The sequence below is a fragment of the Solenopsis invicta genome, chromosome 5 (genome assembly GCF_016802725.1).
Source record: "Solenopsis invicta isolate M01_SB chromosome 5, UNIL_Sinv_3.0, whole genome shotgun sequence".
NCBI lineage: Eukaryota > Metazoa > Arthropoda > Insecta > Hymenoptera > Formicidae > Solenopsis > Solenopsis invicta.
In genome coordinates, this window is record NC_052668.1 from 10,832,116 (window position 1) to 10,853,266 (window position 21,151).

At 31.7% G+C, this 21,151-nt stretch overlaps 2 protein-coding genes across 2 annotated transcripts; both read left to right on the forward strand.

Moving 5' to 3' along the window:
* The first annotated feature begins 2,104 nt into the window (after positions 1-2,104).
* On the forward strand, positions 2,105-7,130 carry LOC105196954 (TBC1 domain family member 15). The gene is made up of 9 exons (XM_011163120.3): positions 2,105-2,301; positions 2,910-3,002; positions 3,081-3,582; positions 3,674-3,844; positions 5,005-5,099; positions 5,188-5,386; positions 5,473-5,690; positions 5,769-6,083; positions 6,162-7,130. Exons 1-9 carry the CDS (start codon positions 2,197-2,199, stop codon positions 6,462-6,464), a joined length of 2,001 nt encoding a protein of 666 aa, XP_011161422.1. The 5' UTR covers positions 2,105-2,196; the 3' UTR covers positions 6,465-7,130.
* Positions 7,131-7,923: 793 nt separating this feature from the next.
* Positions 7,924-10,214, forward strand: LOC105196955 (uncharacterized protein F10E9.5). The gene is made up of 2 exons (XM_011163121.3): positions 7,924-8,307; positions 8,370-10,214. The coding sequence occupies exons 1-2, from the start codon at positions 8,072-8,074 to the stop codon at positions 8,851-8,853; spliced, it is 720 nt and encodes a 239-aa protein (XP_011161423.1). The 5' UTR covers positions 7,924-8,071; the 3' UTR covers positions 8,854-10,214.
* The last annotated feature ends 10,937 nt before the right edge of the window (positions 10,215-21,151 follow it).

The window sequence follows — 21,151 nt, forward strand, 5'->3', positions numbered from 1 at the left end:
CGTTATTGTTTATGTTTAATTATCCATGACAATAATAACTATGTAGTTTTGTGACATTTATAATATTATTACGATTTACCATGCAATAAATCATATGCATATTTGTTTATAAAGCATCTATACATGTAATAATATATCACAAAGAATACTCCACTAATAATTGTTCAAATATATGTGTTAGCGTTCAAAAAATTTATTGATTATATTATTGAATTAATCGGCATTCGAAATAATTCTTCGATTGTCTTCGAGTCTCCAGATCTCATTGATAACAATAAAAATGGAGTCTTGATAAATAATTTTAATTAGAGTTAAGCGTTATGCGTAAAATATAAATAATCTACATTAAGTATATACATTAGATATGTAAACTATTTAAACTGTTTTGCCTATGTGCCTTGTATGTAAACAATAATCATTATGAATCATAGAACATTCAAATTTTATCAGAATTAGTTATACCTATCTTATTTTTTTATTTTTAATACTAAAGTATTTTTATTTTTCAATACTAAAATCAGAAATAGTAACAATTTCATAATTTAATTACATTTTCTACATTGATTTCTTCATAATAATTTATATTGCTTGTATTGTTTATATAAAAAAAAAATTGTAAACATAGCATATACTATATACCTAATACATAAATAATTCATGTAGACATAATTTTGAAATTTACAGCACAACTTTGGTTTTAATAGTAGTACTTTGTCAAGGTAGATTCTAGTAGATATGAGACTCATAGTACTTTCGAGTGCAGTTATGACGTCATTAACCCTTAAGCAAACAAAGACAGATTGAAATGAATTGAAAATTGCAATTTATTTAAATTTACTCAAGTTTGCACTTTATAAAGTTCCAAAGTATTTTTGGGTTTCAAATAAACTTAAATAAAATACGAAATGCGCGCCATTCATCATTTTGAATTCGGATGGATTCATATCCCCTTTATATTATTTTTGAATTCAAATAAATTAAAATGATGCATTATTTTGAATTTGGATAAATTCATGTCCCCATTATATTATTTTTGGATTAAAATACGAAATGAAAGCTATTCATCATATTGAATTCGGATGTATTCATATTATAATATTTGGATTCAAACGGATTCGAAGAATCTGAAGCGCGAAGTCGAAAATGTCGAAATACAATAAATTCATGTCTATCCATTTCGATTCATTTTCGTTTGCTGAATCGACTCGAGTTAGATTAAAACTCCATCGCACTCGAAAGCGCTATTAAATCAAGGATAGATTCTTTGTTATGTGTTTCTGAGCTCAAAAGATTGAGATCAGTCATTCGTATAAAATAACAAAGCTGTTTACGCACGTTTAATCTGCATACATGATGTACTACGGGTTGCGACGTACAGGCGCGTCCAGAAAGGAACTTTTTTGCGCGTACGCATTCCCTTTATCTCTGTGATTGATCTGTCTCGCGTGCGAGGGAGAGCACTCGCGAGAGGTACAGTGAAATTGATCGTTTATCACACCAAAATGCGCACTTTGCCGTGCTCAATAATGCACGATGCACTGTACCCGAGTTTTAACCCGTCCATTTTAGGTACCGGAGGAAAATCGCGCGGCAAAACGTTCGAGAATCGAATACACGATCAAATATCTATTTCAAGCATTTGCGGATCGACGTGTCTGCTTCAAATACTTTTTAAATGATCTCTACGTTGGGAAGAGCTTCCCTCAATCCGATTAAACGAAACCGGTTTGCAGTAAGATCTCTCCAATTTACGTATCTATTTGCATTAAAAATTATAGAGCGTAGAATGTACGGCAGTATCGAGTCTTTTACGTCGTACATTTCGACATTTGTACACGTGGAAACGTTCTATACGTTCGCCGCTCGCCCCGATGTCAAGCGAAGGATCCACGAGTTTCAACCCGGCGAAAAGTACCTCGCCACTCTCGCGACTCGCGGTGCGCTCATTGTCTTAATTCGCGAGGCAACGTGGGACGGCGGATTAAAGTCCGTACAATAAACAGCGATGTTATCGCACGGCGTTAGCTTGTGAACGAGCGAGAGAGACGGGGAATTGGTGGTGTTTCGTCTCGGACGCGCGCGCGCGAGCGCGAAAAAGAGAGAGAGAGAGAGAAAGAAAGACAGACGCGCGCATAAGAGAAAGACAGGAAAGAGAAAGAGGGAGTGAGTCAGAAGGTATACTGGTATAGTGTCGCGATGTGGGACAGTTGCGATGAGAGCGAGTGCAGGGAGTTGAATTCTACGAAGACGACGGCTGATCGCGCGAGGTCCGACATGTTCGAGCCCACGGAGCAGGGAAAGGTGAGCGGGACGACTCTGCTTTTTATCCTGACGTCCGCGCGGGTCGTCTCCGAAGGACGGTGCGCCGCCGGGCGTCCAAGCGTGTGTTCGTGTTTCGCGTGCAATTTGCACGGGATGACGTTCACTCGAGCGCACCCGCCTACATATACTAACACCCGTGCGTCGCGTGATTCGACAAGCATGGAAATTCCGACGTTCCGCGTGCGACAACTGGGTCTTCGGTCGTGACTGAGAACGCCCGGTGTTCGATTTAGGACCTCACTCTCCGATGTTTTTTTTAGTTTTGGCGGAGAGGTTAGGTTCACAACTTTCGGCATTTCGCGAATGATCAACACGCACTGCAATCCTCAGTCTTGCAAGGAAAAATACGCACGAGTGATTCGTTCCTCGAAACTAAGGATACATTGTATATTTGATGTTTCACTGTCTGTTTATAACTATAAATAATGTTCGCGATTTGTTGTTGATCATTGGCTTTGATTACGACACGTCGGCAGTTACATTTGGACCTGAGATTCTACCTTTAAAGATAGAGCTGTCTGTAGTTATTACTTCTATATATTACCTCTTGCAAATCACTGATCTATCATTAATTCTGTTGATACTAGGATCTCTGCATCCATACGGGCGTTGTACTTCGTGGAGCAAATGCCAGAGAAGACGAGGTCCATAGTTCAGGAACGCTGAATATTGTGGAATATGTAAGATTTATTACATCGTTAGATTGTTATTCCAATTGATATTATACATTGATTGCAATTGATATTTTTTCACAATAGAGTTTCGGCAAATGCATAGAATGGAAGCCTGTAGAAGACTCGGTAGTATCAGAGTGTCAAGATCAAGATCCAGAATGGTCCTTAGTGGATACACATACGAGAAGGACTCGCACAAACTCGGAGGGTCCGGACTCCCTTGGACGTACGAGAACCGTTAAAATATTGTTTTCCGATTTAAAGTCGTTTCGCGTGAATCATGGTGGACAGCAGCTCATATTTATGCAGAGAGATGGTACCACCTATGTTGCCTTCTTTCAGTTAGCTAACGCTGAAAGTTTTATTAATTCGCTGAAAGGATTTATTAAATTTGTAAAATCACGCTCGGACAAGAATTTGTATTTGGTGCTGGACGAAGTTGAGACTGTATTAAAAAAATCTTTTGCCGAATTGGATTTGTTTCAAGAGAACACTTCTGATTATGTATGGAAATTTGTGAAAAATTTACATAATCGTCCTTATGAAACTACAATGGAAGCATTCAGCAAACTAGCAGATATCTGGTGTAAGTGGATAGATTGATGATCTGTAATCAATACACATTACTTATTAATTTGATAAATCTAAATAGTTTTATATATGTATTCATAATGCAGTGTATAAAGAGCCAGTGAAACGACCTGTTGAAGAAGCAGTTGCCGACTTGTTAAATCAGTCTCTTACGATCGAACCTCATCCACGTGTATCTGTATCTATAGGATCTGGAGAAGAATACGAAGTGATTGGAGTCGGAGTAGACCTACCTCCACGTCCACCATGTCCACGAGGTAATACATTAACATATAAATTTATATATAAATTTTTTTATAGCATGTATAATTACAGCTAGAGATGAAAATGACCCAATCTAATAGTAACTTACTGATAAATTACGATAAATTATCCGATTATTTTAAAAAGCTGATCAAATAATTTAGAAATTTCAGAAATGACAATTTTGAAGTTTGAAAAAAAGCTTAAAAGGAACATTTAGTCTTTAACATGAATAAATCACTTTATTTAACTTATATTCTTCATAAAATATTTTAATACTATAATTTATACACTGCATATAGCATGTAGGAATTAGATAACTAGTTATATAGTGAAACTTTAAATAAAAAGTTTTTATTAGAATTTTCAAAACAAAAAATATGAAAGTGCAGTATAGTTTTTAATTTATATTTTTTATGCCATCATACTTTACAAGCTTACAGCATTTTTATTTATTACTTTAATGTTTTAATAATATCTATGATATGTTGGGAATTATACATAATGGCCAATCGATATGTATAATACCTATTTTGTTTGGTCAAAATAAATTAATAGAAAAAAATTAATCAAATTTTCCAGTTCTTTTGTATATTTTCGAATACTAAATAGTCATTTTATATAAATTATCTTGTTTGATTTTCCCAATAATCTTGGTTTGAAAATCTAATCTACAGGGTCTATAATGCATTATTACAGCCTATTACAATGTAATGATGCTGCAATAAACCACTCAAAGAAGAGAAAACTATATATTCTCTTTTTTCACATTAATTGTGTTTGGATTAAATTACATCTTTCGCGTTGAAAAGTATAGATGGATGTTGAAAGGTTCCTTACAGGAGGGTTACACACGAAAGATGTAACTTAACCCAAACACAATTTGTTTCAAATCTGAAATGATAACAGTCAATTGAAACGTCAACATCAACGTGATCAATCGTAACAAAAATTCTGGCCTCCCCATAGGGAGGGTGGAAATACTCCACCATCCGCATGTACTTTGCAGTATGAACCAAAATAAACAGACATCCATATTAGTTGGCCATTATTTATAATTATTTGAATTAGTCAGATTACTCATAACATATATAAATTTTTCTATAGCATGTATAATTATACAGAGAAAGATTACATATATTTTGTATTTAAACAAAAATTATAATTCTATCAGGAGCGCCGTTAACACAAGAACAGTGGGAAAAATGTAAAGATAGAGAAGGAAGAATCACTGATCCCGAAGCTATCAAAGAAATTATCTTTCGAGGGGTACATGTCTAAATATTTTTATAATATATGTATATATATAATATATGTAGAATACAATTTTTTAATGACCTATTTATATTAATTTTAGGGTATTTGTCCATCACTGCGTTTTGAAGTATGGAAATTTTTATTGAATTACTATCCATGGAAGTCGACACATAACGAAAGATTAGAACTTAAGAGAAAAAAGACTGACGAATATTTCACAATGAAATTACAATGGCGTACATTTACAACCGCGCAAGAAAGTCGATTTTCTGATTATAGGGAGCGAAAAAGTTTGATAGGTAATGCAATAAGATTAAGATTTTTATAGGAATAATTGTGTTTTTATATTTTGGAATAAGAATTAAATTTTTTAATGTTATTCCAGAAAAGGATGTTAATAGAACAGATAGAACACATCCATATTATGCGGGGGATAATAACCCACACTTGGAACAATTATACGACATACTCATGACGTATATAATGTACAATTTCGATTTAGGATACGTTCAGGGTATGAGCGATCTTCTTAGTCCTATCTTATTTTTAATGGATAATGAGGTGGATGCGTTTTGGTGTTTCGTTGGATTCATGGATAAAGTGGTAAGTGTAACGTTTTTCTGTGAAATAATGTTGTACTGTAAATAATACGAATGCAAATATTTTGTTATTTTGAAACAGAGCACTAATTTCGAGATGGATCAAAAAGGCATGAAAGCACAATTGTGCCAATTGTACACGTTATTGTGCACTACGGAACCGCAACTGGCATACTACCTGAATAGACACGATTCCGGCAATATGTTCTTTTGCTTTCGATGGTTGTTAGTATTATTCAAACGAGAATTTAGTGCGATCGACATATTGAAATTATGGGAGATACTATGGACCGATCTACCCTGCAAAAATTTTCATTTGCTTGTATGTGCAGCTATTTTGGACACAGAGAAGAATATTTTAATAGAGAACAATTACGGATTTACGGAAATTTTAAAGGTAACGTTTTAAAACCTTTTTTTTCTTTAGATGACAAGATTATTTAAATTTAATACCTTGTAATGCTATTGTTTGCAGCATATAAACGATTTGTCACTTCATATCGAATTACCTTGGACAATTTCTAAGGCGGAAGGTATTTACTATCAGCTGATGTCTGTGGAACATCAGATTCCCGATGACGTGCGTGTAATTATCGGATTAGAGCCATTGCATAAATCATCGTCGACGAATGGCAGCGATGATGAGGCATCTAGTAATAATGCCCGAGCTAATGGGCCTCGTAATAATTCGAGAAGAAATAGTTCGAGCAGCGCCAATGTTAAATTAGGAGATGACGAAGTATCGTTTGAACGCGGATTGAACATGTCGTATATGTGAGGGCAGGATTGGACCTTTATAATCATTAATAGAAAACTGAAAGTCTACATAACAGAGAATAAGATATCTTTATCTCTTCAAGAACGAAAGTCACATATTGTCTAATAGTTTGAAAATGTAGTTGATCTTATACTTTAAAGATATTATTGACAATAATTTCCAAGAATGGCTTTCAGTGAACATCGATATTTCAAGGCATAAACGATAGGAAGCACGTTCCTAAACGTACATCGAGCAGATTTCTATTAATTGAGTAGTAGATACAATTATTTTTCTTTTGCTTTAAACGTTGTGATTGACTGATTGTGATCGAGATTGAAATTCTAAACCACAGAATGCAGAATGTTTCGAGAAGTAACTAATGGTAGTGTTGAATTTTTAAATATTTATGACACTGCGTGTACAGAGATGGGCAGGGATGAAGAAATTATAGTCGCTATGCATGTAAAAAGGCGCGCGGATATTTTAATGTGAAGAAGACCCCGTGACGATTGTGATGCATGACTTCCATGGATTTTTGCAGAAACAGAATAAAGATAACATCCCCAAACCTCGATATGTGTTATATATGTGTAACTTAAGTTAGTCTCTTTTCTAGATTTGTATAAAGCTTCACGATATTACTGTACATTTTTAATAAAAATCACCTATTTAATCTTTCATATACTCCTGATGTGCAGTTTTCTTTTTCCTACTTATAATATATAATCACTTTGTCTATAAAATAATTTAAATGTAACATTGGGAAAACATTAATATAAGAAATAAACTTACAGGCAAATATCAACTAGTATGTGTATATACACTAAATAAATATTAACTTTTAGTATTACTTATAATTGCCAGTGATAAAAATTATATTTAGTCAATAAACTGGCAAATGTTTACTGAAACTTCTTTACAACGTTTGACCTAAGGTTCGATGGTCGTATTCTTGAATGCAAATGACTTTTGTATACAAAAGTGGCAAAATAGTCAATGGGAGAATACCATCAAATAATTTCATTGACTATTTTGTTACTTTCATATATATATATAAGTTATTTACATGTTTTCAAGAATAAGGCCTCAAAATAAGGCTCCTTAATTAAATATTGTCATGAAACAAAATTTATTTACATTTTGTAATTTTGTAATAAACTTTTTATATTTCTGCGTTAAATTAATAAGTATTCTGAAATGTAATTTTATGTTGAAGTCGGAAATACAATATTAAACTGTCAATTTAATATTAAATAAGCATAATATTATTTGCAATTGATTGTTAATAGAAAACCTACACAGATAAACGTTCCATGATCGGAATCAGATATATTGAAGTATCAATTTATTAAAAAATTTTTTTTTTCAATATTTTCTTACTGATTTATATATTTATTATATTTAATATATCATTTATATTTATAATAATTTGTATTTTGTTTTTCAAAAGTAAAAAGATTAGTTTTGTTCAAGTTTTGTAATTTCGCGGTGGATGTCATGGCGTTCGGGTATGTACATACGCGGTGCACGGGACGGGTGTAAACAATGACATAACTATCAGATAGGTGTGCTCAGTTGGTCTATTCAAGTCTATTGTAACAACGAAAAATTCAGTAGACTAGAGCATGGAAATTCCCGTTACAAAACAGCGCGGGAAGTGCAAGAGGAAGCGACTTTTGAAGAAACGGCTGCGCGAACGGCTCAAGCGTAAGGTTAGGTCCGCGAAGTATCGGATGGTTGAGGTTGAGATGGTTGTCCCCGAATATAATGTCACCAATGCACGCGAGACATTAACGTCGGGCACGATGCAGGCAGAGTCTTTCTGGAAGAATTACGCGGTGGCCCAGGAATGGCAGAAGCGGTAAGTGAAGTAGATAAAGTCGGAGAGAATCGATTGTCAAAAGCCATCTCGTCGGTTTACAGACACAACATAACCTGGTGGAGATCACGTTGCGTCGCTCTCGAGCACGAGAATAAATTACTGCGCGACAAGGTTAGATTTTTAGCTCAACGTCGCGGCTATCGCGATACTCCGCAGGATAGGTATCAGAATTACAGTGACAATAAAGCTCGGAAAGAAAATTATGCAAAGCTCGATACGAGTGATGATAATCTAGAATTCAACGTGACCGAGGACATGCTGAACTTTTTCGAGACGAGCGAAAGGCATAAGCGGGAAATGCGGCAAAAGCGCGGATCTGGTAGGGACGTGCATGAGAATTCGGAAGAGATATCCTTTATCGGCGCCACTGAAAGAGCCCGGATGAAAAAGGAAGAGGCCAAACTGCTCTACGGCGACGCCGGCTCCAAAATATTAACGATGGAAACCACTTTGCAAAGCATGATCGAGCGACACGAGGATACAGCAAATCCACAATATTGGCCCAATATTCCTCTTAGACCTTAGACCTTAATTAATCTAGTGCTCTATGAGATGCAATATGTATTTTGAGTGTGTATGTGTGTGTGTGTGTGTGTGTGTATGTTTGGTTAGTTCCTGTCGTCAGAATTGAAGGGACGATATAATCATGATGTCCACGATGCAAAAACAATAATGGCAAAGAAACAGCGATCATCCCGATTGTGATGCATTCGATGGTTACAACAAAAAAATCAGTAACGGGTGAATACGTAAGCGGCCCCAAACAGACTCTTGATATGTGTTTTGAAAATAAACTTATGAATGTATTTTTACAAATCCGAAGCATCAAATGTTTCCTGTTTGTATTCTAAAAACTAAATCCAAAATGTCTCTGTTTTCCGTTAGTGCAAGGGACGATCAATAAACATTGTTGCCATCACTTGTATTATGAAAACCAACTAGTTTTAATATTGAAAAAAACCAGAAATAACCACTTAATTTAAAACTAACTGAAAATAACTAACATATTTCATTTATTAGTAAACATATAAAAAATAATTTTAATAAATGGATTTTTATTATAAACTTTTATTATATAATTATTATATATACGATAATACATATTTTTATTATTTTAAAGTAATTTTTAAGATGTTACCAAGGTATGCACAAGATATCACAAGATTGCACGGTATCGCTAATGGTTTACAACATCACAAGTGTGTAAACTACAGATTCTTAAGTTGTAATTAGATTAGAGATCGAGATTGGAAAGTAGTTTGAATGAAGCACAATTAACTAAACTTAAAGGTTGTTTTCTTTCTTCAGATTAATTAAATTCCAATCCCATTAATAATCTGTAGTCTGATTACTGTTTTACAAAATTAATAGAAAACAAACAAATGAAATGCTTTCTTAATAACTTACAAATTAAAATTTCATCCTCACCTCAGTGAGTGTTTCATTATACGACGCTTTTGTTCCTATTAAATTGATCATCACATCATTTGGCAATTCATAAGTATAACAGTCAGTTTTTAATTTACGTAGACTTGCTCTTATCACTAATATGCTATTAATCAAATTTATTTTCATACGATTTCTTGTTCCTAATTATATTCAACTGGCTGAAAACACGAACAATTTCGGCATTTGAATGCGGAAGAGATGATATGCTTATAGCTACCTTCATGGTGGAAGGAATAGTATATGGGATGTTATACTTCCACCATGGCTACATCTGCTAATTCCGTGAATGGACAAGAATCACTTAAATCTTTATATGATTTTACTTTAATTCATAGTTTAAAGGTGGTACATACATGCATTCCATTTCACAAAAGTCAACTGTTTCCGATGTCTTTTTATTTCTGTGATGTAATCTCTTATTTGGAGAAAAGGCAAAATTGATTCTTTATTGACAAGTTTTAATGCATTTTCTATTGCAAATAAAGAAGCATGCCGCAAGTGATTAATATTATCTGACAATCTAACGAATCTATTCAAACAAGGCTATTAAAAATTTTAAGCATCTCTCTCTCATATATGATCTGCTCTTCGTTTATACCACTTAACTTAATTTCAATTTCATGTCCAAGATAAATTTTAGGAGACAAATAATCTTCAATTTTGCATATCATAGAGTCAAGTTTACCATAGTATGATAGCAAAACCAGTATTTGAAAAATAGATTGAAGTAATTGATTAACAATAAGACCAAATTTCTTACATTATACTTGTATAAAGATCCAGTTGTAAAAATATTAAAAATATTTTTATTAATCAAAATGAGAAATTTTCTGTTATACTTTAATTTTTGACCACACATACGCAAACGTGTTTACATTTAATTATTTCGTATAAATAAATAAAATTACATTGCACTCGAAAGCGCTATAAATCTCGATATCTGATACAAGCAAGTTTTTTTAACGGATAAAAGAAAAAGCCAATCAGTTGATCGATGTTAAGAAAAAAATCGAACATCGATTAAGCATCAGAAAAAATAATCATTGAAAAACATCAATTATTAAAAAAAATACTTGGTATTTTTGGTTCATCGCCCATCCCTTGAGACCTATCCAAGGAGAAATCGTCTCAGAATTTGATTACGAATATGTCTGTAAAAAGAACAATATTTATTCTGACTCGGTATATCCTACAGGGCACGAGAAACTCCCGGGGAGCTTATCAAATTTTTTGTAAGCTTTATTTAAACTTCCAAAGAACTCGTACGGAGCTTCCTGGACATTTCTATGTCCGCTTTTGAGAGCTCCCTGGAAGCTTTAATTAAGTTCAAATGAAGCTTTATTTAAACTTGCTGAAAGTTTTTTCTGGAAATTTCCGAAAAAGACGGTCACCCATCCAAGTCAGTAGACCTATTCTGTAGACCTAACTTCATAACGACAATATTACCAGCTAGAGATCGGCGGATCCCGATAGCACACCATCACTCACAGCGACCGATGCCTAGAGTTTTTTCGTTGATTGGGTTACGCACAATAAAAAATTTTATTGCTTTAGCATTTTCAAAACAAGTCATGGATTATTCGTATTTTGTGTAATTACACTTTTTCAGTATTAAGACGTAAATGTGAAAGAAAAAAATCTGTGCCCGTTATTGCGTATGATTGACAAAAAATAAACATCATAGCAAAAAGTAAACACAAAATATTTCAAATACATTCAACTGGACATGATACATTCAAAATTTTCAAAAAGAATCTTATTTATCTTACTTAAATTTCGAAGAAATGCTGAGTATCAGAAATTACTTCGATTGTCGCAAAACACATTTTTCACTATTACTTCAATATGACGCCGTTACCAACAAAACTTTGTTAGCAGCATTCTTACATTAGGACGCGTTTACAGTATTTAAAGTAAATTTTTAATATGTACCCATAAAAAGATTTTTCGAATTGCCCCGTCTGCCGAATTGTGTCTCCCCTATTTAGTGCACTGTAAATGTCGGTAATTTGTCGGTACTTTAGCATCTTTTTAAGAGTTACAGAATACGCCTATAGAACCGCTAACAATGTTGCTTGACTTCTATAAACTGATATCTAACTGCAAACACTTTGTATTAATACACATATCCTAGCGCTTGAGAGGATCTGATCCTAGAGCGCTCAATAAATGACGATATCGTCATCATCATATACATTACTTTTATTGATTTTCACAAATGCTGTGAAATAGTACCTGAAATAACTTTTCTGTTATTTGTTTAAATAAGAATACATCTAAAAAAAGTTAATATTATACAATAATTAAATTAAATATAAAAAATTTTTTTTAATTTTTAATTTTAGATCAATATTCCAAATAATTAATATAAAATAATTATAACGCTGAAGCTAGCAGATGAACCTAGCAAACAGCCACCGCGCGATACGCTCGACAAAGCGGTTCTTAACGGTTTTCGCTCACAGCGTCTGCTGCGCTAAAAAATTGTTCTAAGCAGATAATTTTACAGCATATATTATATACCACTAAAGAACAGTCGTACAAAGTAACATTTCAGGTTTAATAAAAAAAACATGCTAAAAACAGTATACTGAGAAAAAAGTTACGAAAAAATTATTTGTAGGAAATAAATTTATTTTACTGAAATAAATTTCTTATTTGGATACGGCGAAATAAAGTTTTATTTCTACAAAATAAATCATTAAATTAATTTTTGAAATAAGCTTTATTTATTGCAAATAATTCTTTATTTCTTCGCCATGAGTATTTAATTGTGATTATTAAATTGTATTTAATTTTTGTAAATAAACTTATTTGTAACAAATAAATTATATTTAGTTTAATAATAGCATTTATTTTTTTTCTATTTTATTTTATTTGAATTGAAAATGTATTTTGTATAATACTATTAAAATAAACATTTATTTGAATATACTGTGAAACATCATTTTCCTTATAGAAATTTAATACTTTCAGTAATTTAATACCGAAAGTATTAAATTGATTAGCGATTAATTATATTAAAATAAATATTTATTTTAATAGTACAAAACATGTTTTTAATATGTCACATACACACGCGCGCGCTATCGAAAGGATTGAGGCTCATGAAAATAATAGAAGTCCTTAATTTAAATTGCGTATATATATTTCAAGTCTGCATGTGTTAAAGTCAAAAGAAAAGTACAAAATGAATCTTTTCTTATATACTTACAAGGAAACACAGGGAAATGTCCGCCTCAGATTGAAACGAGCTTTTAATATGTTGTAGTACAGATAAAAATAAGGAACACGTATTTTTTTATACGTGCCCATACGCACTTTAAGGGGGTGAAACACCCCTTTGAAGAAAATCGGTTTTTTTCTTTCGAAGCGTATACCGTCGAAATTATAAGAGATAGAAAAAAATGTTTTAAATGAAAGTTGAATGGAAGAGTAATTTATAACAGCAAAAAGAATTTAAAAAAAAATTTTTTTTATTATTTTTTCCCACCACTTACTTATTTTTTTCAAAATTTTTCCTTTTTTTATAAGCAAAATAAAGCTTTATTACAAATTCAACGGTATATGATAAAGTTACGATACAACATTCCTATTTTCTAAAAATAATTAAAAACCTCTCTATACGCACGATACGCGCACCCGTCCGCGCGTTTGTGCGCTACAGAAGTGACTCCCTCCGATTTGGACGTGCCTTTAACATGTTGTACAGATTAAATAAAGGACACGTATTTTTTTACACGTGCCCTAAAACACTTTTAAGGGTGAAACCCCTTTGAAGAAAATCGGGTTTCTTTTTTCGAAGTGTATCGTCGAAATTATAAGAGTTAGAGAAAAATGTTCTCAATGAAAGTTGAATGCATGTTTTTCTCGCATAAGATGACAAAAACATTTCGAGGACAGTTTGTGTCTAACGGGCGGATTCCGATAGCACAAGGGACCGATAGCACACCACCACTCACAGCGGTCGATGACTAGAGTTTTTCCGTTGGTTGGGTTAGATAAGTCAAGATGATTGATTGGTGGGCTATTGCAACGTGCGCTATCGGATTTCGTAGGTGTCTAACATGAAAACTCATTGTCAGACATCGAGAAAAACATTAACGTAACTCTTGAATTTATACATGTCAATACTGCCGAAACGTAAGCATTTTATTTCAAGATAAGAAATGATCCAAAGTGCACGCGATAAGAAAATTGACTTTGATAATTTTTCTATATTTGCTTGACAAATTGAATTCAATATATACTGAATTGACTAAAACATTTTTGTCGCATTAAATAAAAGACAACGTAATAGTAATTAACACACACACACACACGCATTAATCATAATTAGTTCCAATCCTCAGATTCTGACTTGCAAAGGCAAAGCTCAGATGAATAATGCAATTCGAATATAATGAACACATTTAATTGTTATGTAAATGTGCAGTTTCCTCGAAATTACATTATCCAGGAAAATATTTTTGCGACTAGACATATCAGTATATAAATAGAATCTGTAATGCCGAAACATATCAATAGTGTCGAAACGTGGAAGATTAAACTCTAAAGTATAATTTCCTATCTTGAAATAGAATGTTTAAGTCTTGGCAGTATTGACATGTATAGATTCAAGAGTTACGTAAAGAAATGATCCAAAGTAAACGCACCAGTAGCGTAGTTATGCATATTTTTATACTAATTTAATAAACACATTAATTGAATTGTATAAATACAGTATCAAAGATGAAATTTCTAACTAATTTTTAAATTAGTTTTATGTTAGTTTTCTTGTTGTTAGTTGATGAGCTGGCGTTAAATAGTGAAGGTATGGAATGTGTGAGTAATAATTTTTTGTAATCCAAGTCTCCTTATCTGTAAAATGTTGAAAAGAATAAATATTCTAGTCGAATTATGTAGACCAGTAAACAAATGTTTAACTTATATTAATTACATATTATTTTCTAAACAAGAAATTAATGTCTTACAACACAGTAATTGTTGTTATTCTTCAGTGTAGTGTCGTTTTATTTTGTAGTAAATGTTTTTCTTGATGTCTGCGTTTTCATATTAGACACAGACTGTCTTCGAAATGTTTTTGTCACCTTATGCGAGATAAACATGCATTCAACTTTTATTGAGAACATTTTTCTCTATCTCTTATAATTTCGACGATACACGCTTCGAAAGAAAAAACCCGATTTTCTTCAAAGGGATGTTTCACCCTTAAAAGTGTTTTAGGGCACGTGTAAAAAAATACGTGTCCCTTATTTTAATCTGTACAACATGTTAAAGGCACGTCGAAATCGGAGGGAGTCACTTCCGTAGCGCATGAACGCGCGGACGGGTACGCGTACCGTGCGTATAAAGAGATTTTTAATTATTTTTAGAAAATGTTGTATCGTAACATTACCATATACCGTTGAATTCATAATAAAATAAGCTTTATTTTGCTTATAAAAAAAAATAAAAATTTTGAAAAAAATAAGTAACTGATGGAAAAAGGTAATAAAAGGAATTAAAAAAAAATTTGTTTTCGCTGTTATAAATTACTTTTTAAGCTATTCAACTTTTATTCAAAATATTTTTTTCTATCTCTTATAGTTTCAACGGTATTCGCTTCGAGTAACAAAAAGATTATCACAATTAAATTGTATGATTCCAATATTTATTGGTTTTACATACAAATCGAAATTAGCATTTTGCCTGACTGATATTTCATATGCATATTTATGAGAATCTAAGCCAATATTTTCGCAAGAATCATAAATAATATAAAACTGTTTAAAGTTATCAATAGCAATGTACTCAATTATTCCAAACTGTGGTTCGCTGTACTCATTTGCATTCAGGCAAAATACTAATCTTGGTTTGTATGTAAAACTATTAATTTTAACCCAAGAAATTATATTATAATTTTCATTTTTTATGGAACGTTTTAAAAAACGATATTCAGGCAATTTTGAAATATTACAAATATCTACCAAAGTCTATTTTTGGATAAAAACCGTTTTTATTTAAAATACGATATGCAAACTTCGGTTGTAAGTTAAGACTTAATGTAAATACAATATTTATACGTGAGCTTATTAAACGTGCATTAATTTTGGACAATTTGTAAAAAGCTTTAAATCTAATAGATGATAAATAGCGCAATAGCCCAAATCTTTAATTTTTCTTGTATAGTGTAGCAAATTATGAAATTTAGGTTTTAGGCGCTCATGGAATAATTCCATATACATTTGATGATGATGAGTGATTAATCTTTGCAAGAAATGTAGTTCTTCAACATTAATTTCAAAAGCTGTTATGATGTGGATAATTTGTATTAGGAGTAGAGATAAATGCCAGTATGGATCATCTTCCGGAACTTTATCACCAATTAAAGATTAGACTCAGATTTTAATATGGTCATATAATAAATGTCTTCTAAGTTCAAACGATTTTTCCCAATAACACAAAACCTCTTCACAAGGTTCAAAATTATTTTTAAGCCAATTGCGACTCCGTTCTGCTTCCTTGCAATAATCTAACAAAAAAAAAAAACAAATAAAAAACTATATATAAAAAAATTGTTACAAATTACATATGAAATAAATTATAAAATATGTCTTTCACACAAACCTTCATTTATTTCTTCATCTTTAGAATCAGATGTTGATGAAGATTTGTTCAGTGGAATTAATTGACATTCCCTTAAAAATGCTACCATATTTCTATTTTTATCAATTAGTTTTCCTTTGACAATACCAGATTTCTCATTTTTCGAATCTTTCTTTTTTACTGGTGGACAATAATATACTTCCTTACATTCAGCAAGAAAAAGAGTAATTATATGATCCGCAATTTTCTTTAATGTTTCATTATTTAATTGAACACTGAAAGATCAAGTATAGTTACATATGTAGAGAAATAATATTATTTTTGAATAATATTATTTGCTTACTTAATGTTATTATCAAAAAATGGCAGATAATAATGTTTGCCAAATGTTGTTGACATCTGATGATAATCCACTCCTTGCATCGTACGAAGCTATAATTGCATGTACAGTTACTGTTTGTTGAAGTAACGTCTTTAAATCAAAGTTTTCTAACTGTAAAAGAAGTGAATTGAAAGCATATTTATGAAAAGAAAATAGAAAACCAGGGCAGAAAATAGGACATTACTTCATTCATTCTTTATTATATTTTAAACATGATAACATAATCCACATTATCCTGCTTAAAAAGTCGTATAAGAAATGATAGAAACATATAGAAATTTGATAGAAACTTATAGATTCAGATAACATTACAAAAGATTTCTATTAAATTTCTATACGTTTCTATTATTTCTTATCCGTTTTCTTATATTTTTTAAGCGGGGTAGAAACAACAAATAGCAATAATAGTCATTTGTTATAATTGAACTGTACATACCATGTTATCTACCGTTTCAATCCTTTGTTTTTTATTGGCTGGTTTGTTACCAGTTAATATTATAATATTTTGTGTATTAGATGTCTTTAGGTTAGGTTCAATATTTTCTATACATTCTTCTATATTATTCACTGACTCATTGTCAAGAGATATTGCTGCATCCAATATATCTTGTGGTGTAATATTGGCGAGTGTCAGAATTGGGGTCGCAGAAGGCGTCGAAACAGAAGATAGAGAAATGTGAGACAAGGTTTTTGTTTCTTTGTTCGAATCATTGTTAACAAAATAATTTTGTAGTGCAATTCTTGCACCTATCGATGGTATAACATTGCTTAATTCTGGACACAATTTACAACCATATATTTTAAAGTATTATACCACAGTATATTAATTAATAAAATTTTAATTAATAAAATGATAATATGCATGTAAACATTATTAATTCTAAATTATTTAACCAATGCATGATTTCAAAAAGATGATTTTATGAGTATATAAGATATTGCATACTTATTTATTAGACTATCGCTCCAACGCTCTAAATGCAAGAATTGTAGTAGTTGTATTAATTTATTTTTTATTACTGCAATAGATAAATTACTGCAAAGCACCACAAAAGATCACTACACTTTAGACAGTCACACCGTCACACCGCATAGCCTGTTCGTGCATGCACATCGTCACATCGCGTGGCTTATTCGTGCGTGCACATCGCCGCCATATTGGTATGCATAATCATAGGTTATAAACCTTTAATTCAAACAAATAAAGATTTGTTTCTAAGAAATACATATAATTGCTAGAAATAAATATTATTTATCTATAAAGATCAATCTTATTGTAACCAAATTTTATTTGCCATAACAGAACATTTATTTACCTCAAGTAAATTTACTTTTTCAGTAAGAATTAAACAAAAATTTTTTTACAATTAATAAGAAAATTGAGATATACTTTACAGAAATATATATTTCGTTATCACAATCAAATTTTTTTATTACAAATAAATATTGAGGGAAATGTCTCAAATAACCATTTGTTCCTAAGAATTTCGACTTCTTCTCAGTAATATATATGATGTTCCGAGTTTTACAAGCTGCATTTAAAAATAAATTTCCCGGATATAATTTATCTTCTAAGAAGACCCTTTTTTAAAACTTTGCACAAACCTTCTGGGTAATATTAGAAATTCACTAATAAAGTTTAAAAAAAGGGTTCTATTTTAGAAGGCGAGTTATAAACAAATTAACTTTGACAGAATTGATAACTGTATGTAGGTGCACGCCACAACTTATGCCACAATCATCACAATCACAATGACACAATCACTGTTATTTAAACGTATCATATTTATCTTTTAATATCTGTATATTATACCTATATAATCTGTATAAAAGAATCTTTATTAAAAGTAAATTTTTAATTACGTGGATACTGGATCATGTTCACTCATGGTCATCGATTCTGTCTCTCAGAAAATTTTCCAAACTGAGAAGTCACCATCTTTCTATATACTTGCAGTTCGTGATTAATGTAGCGACTAGAGCTTATTGGTAGTTACGTTAATCATGAACTGTAAGTATGTAGAAAGATAGCGACTTTTTAGTTTGGAAAATTTTCCGAGGAACAGAATGACCGTGAGTGTACATGTATTCAATTAACGTAAATGTTATGTATTTGATATGTATGTACACCCAAGGACTTTGATTCTATCCATGGGGAAATTTTCCAAACTAAGAAGTTACCACTTTCTACATACCCGCAGTTCATGATTAATGAAACGATTAAAGCTTATTGGTGGACAGAATCAAAGTCCTTGGGTGTACAAAATTATGGAGAAAACGGAGGAACATAGAAGCGTTTCATCAAACATGCAAATTAGTAATAAATATGACATTATTGAACAAAAATTAGAACGATACAAAAACCGACACAAAGAATCTTAATTCGGAAATTTCTCTCTAAAAAGGAAAGAAAAAACTAATAAAACCAATGAAGAAGAATGCTAAAATTATGCTGATGGAAATAAAGTTTAGTCATAATAATTTTATTCATGCTGCTTGCATTTCACTAATAAGATACAATGAGACAATAGAACAAAGAAACAAAAGAATAGAGGAGATAATAATAATAATTTGCTAGAGAGTAATACGCAAGATGATATAATAACATCAACGAATAATTATGTAACGTTTGACTTTTCTCGCGGTCGCGGATTAGCTCGCCGGGGTTCGAAAAAAGGAAGAAATCCGACTTGTATGGAAAAATAAAAGATTATTTATTTTAAAGTTAAATTAAATTGTTACACTCCGTGATGTATACAGGCTGTATACAAAAATACCTAACACTGAATACGCTACAAGATTTCTTACATAAAAATAAGTAATAAAAGTTCTTAAAAGAAAAGTTGAGACATCAATAATTTTTGAGTGGTGACCTGTTGAAGTTGATCAATTACGGAGCGGAACCATCGGGCGCTCAGGCACGGCGCACTCGACAGACGCGAGACACGCCCGCGGTAATAATTCAACAAAATGTTTAAATATTATTATTTTTAATTTATTTAGTTAATACATAAAAGTTAAGACATAAAAAATGTAAGATTTAAACTAGAAAAAATAAACTAAAAAATCATAATTTGTCAACGAGTGTGAATTAAGACATATTATAATTAACTTTTGAAATTGTGCCTTAATTTACACTTGTTGATAAATTCATGCATATTAAAGGATTAATTACAAGAAATTGTTTGAGATTATTACAATATATATATATACAAAAATTTGGTTGAAATTGTATCGAGTTTGTTACAATAAATGCTCGAAATAATCTTCTCTCGCCTCAATGCACAATCTCGCGCGGCGAATTATGTCGTTTCTGCTACGAGTCAACATGTTGTGGAGTGACAAGTGCGAATGCATTATACAGTCTGCGCATTAATTCATCCTACATATGTACAGGTGTTCGGTCTGTATACTTGTTCTTTTATGAATCCCCACAAAAAGAAATCCAAAGGTATTAAATTCGGCGAGCGCACAGGCTATCCCTGACGAAAATAATAAACTTTATATAAAGCGTTCACAACCGTTTGTTGAGGGTTTTTAAGAGTTTATACTCTTCCAAACTTTGTAAGAGCGTTTACGAAACGTTGTTGAATTAGAATGCTTTTGAACTCTTATCAAACGCTGTATATAACGTTTGATGAAAGTTTGGCAACGGTCAAGCAACACTTTTTAGAATGCACTAGTAAACGTTTTTAAACTCTTATCAAACCTTGTATATACCCAGATAGCACAGGACATCCATTGGACGTTCAGTTTTAGTTTCAGTTTGGTCCAAACGTCCATGGATTTAATACAAACGTTTTAAAAACGTACGTTATATAACGTACAAAGTATGCTTACATTTGGACATTTTTAAAATGACCATTTTATTTAAAGTTTTTTTAAGTTTGCTCTTATAGTGTTGCTTTTGCTTTTTTAACAATTTTTTAAAAATCACACAAAGGGTTTTACTTTCATTACGAAGTATTTCGTGTGAAATATGCTTTCAATTAGATTTTAAAGCTTAGTTCAGACTGCACGCAATAAATGGCAAGCGCCGAGCCCAGATTGCACATGGACGTCCAATGGATGTCCATTAGACGTGTATTTTGGATATTGGACATCGTTTTTGTTACAAGAGATTCGTCGAACATCTATGACACAAGTTTAGACAGGGACAGGTTTCCAAACCCTTACGAAAAAGATATTTATTTTAGAATGCTAAAAAACCGTTTTTTTAACGTTAAATAAGATAAAACTGTTTTTAAAGTTAAAAAAAAATTAAGATCTTTTCCAAGAATTATTTCTGAAAATTTCCAAGCGGTCAACTTTCCAAGTTATTTATATAAATAACATGCTTTAATTATATGTTTCATCTTTTCAATAACATATATTGACTTGATATACATATGTTAACACAAAATG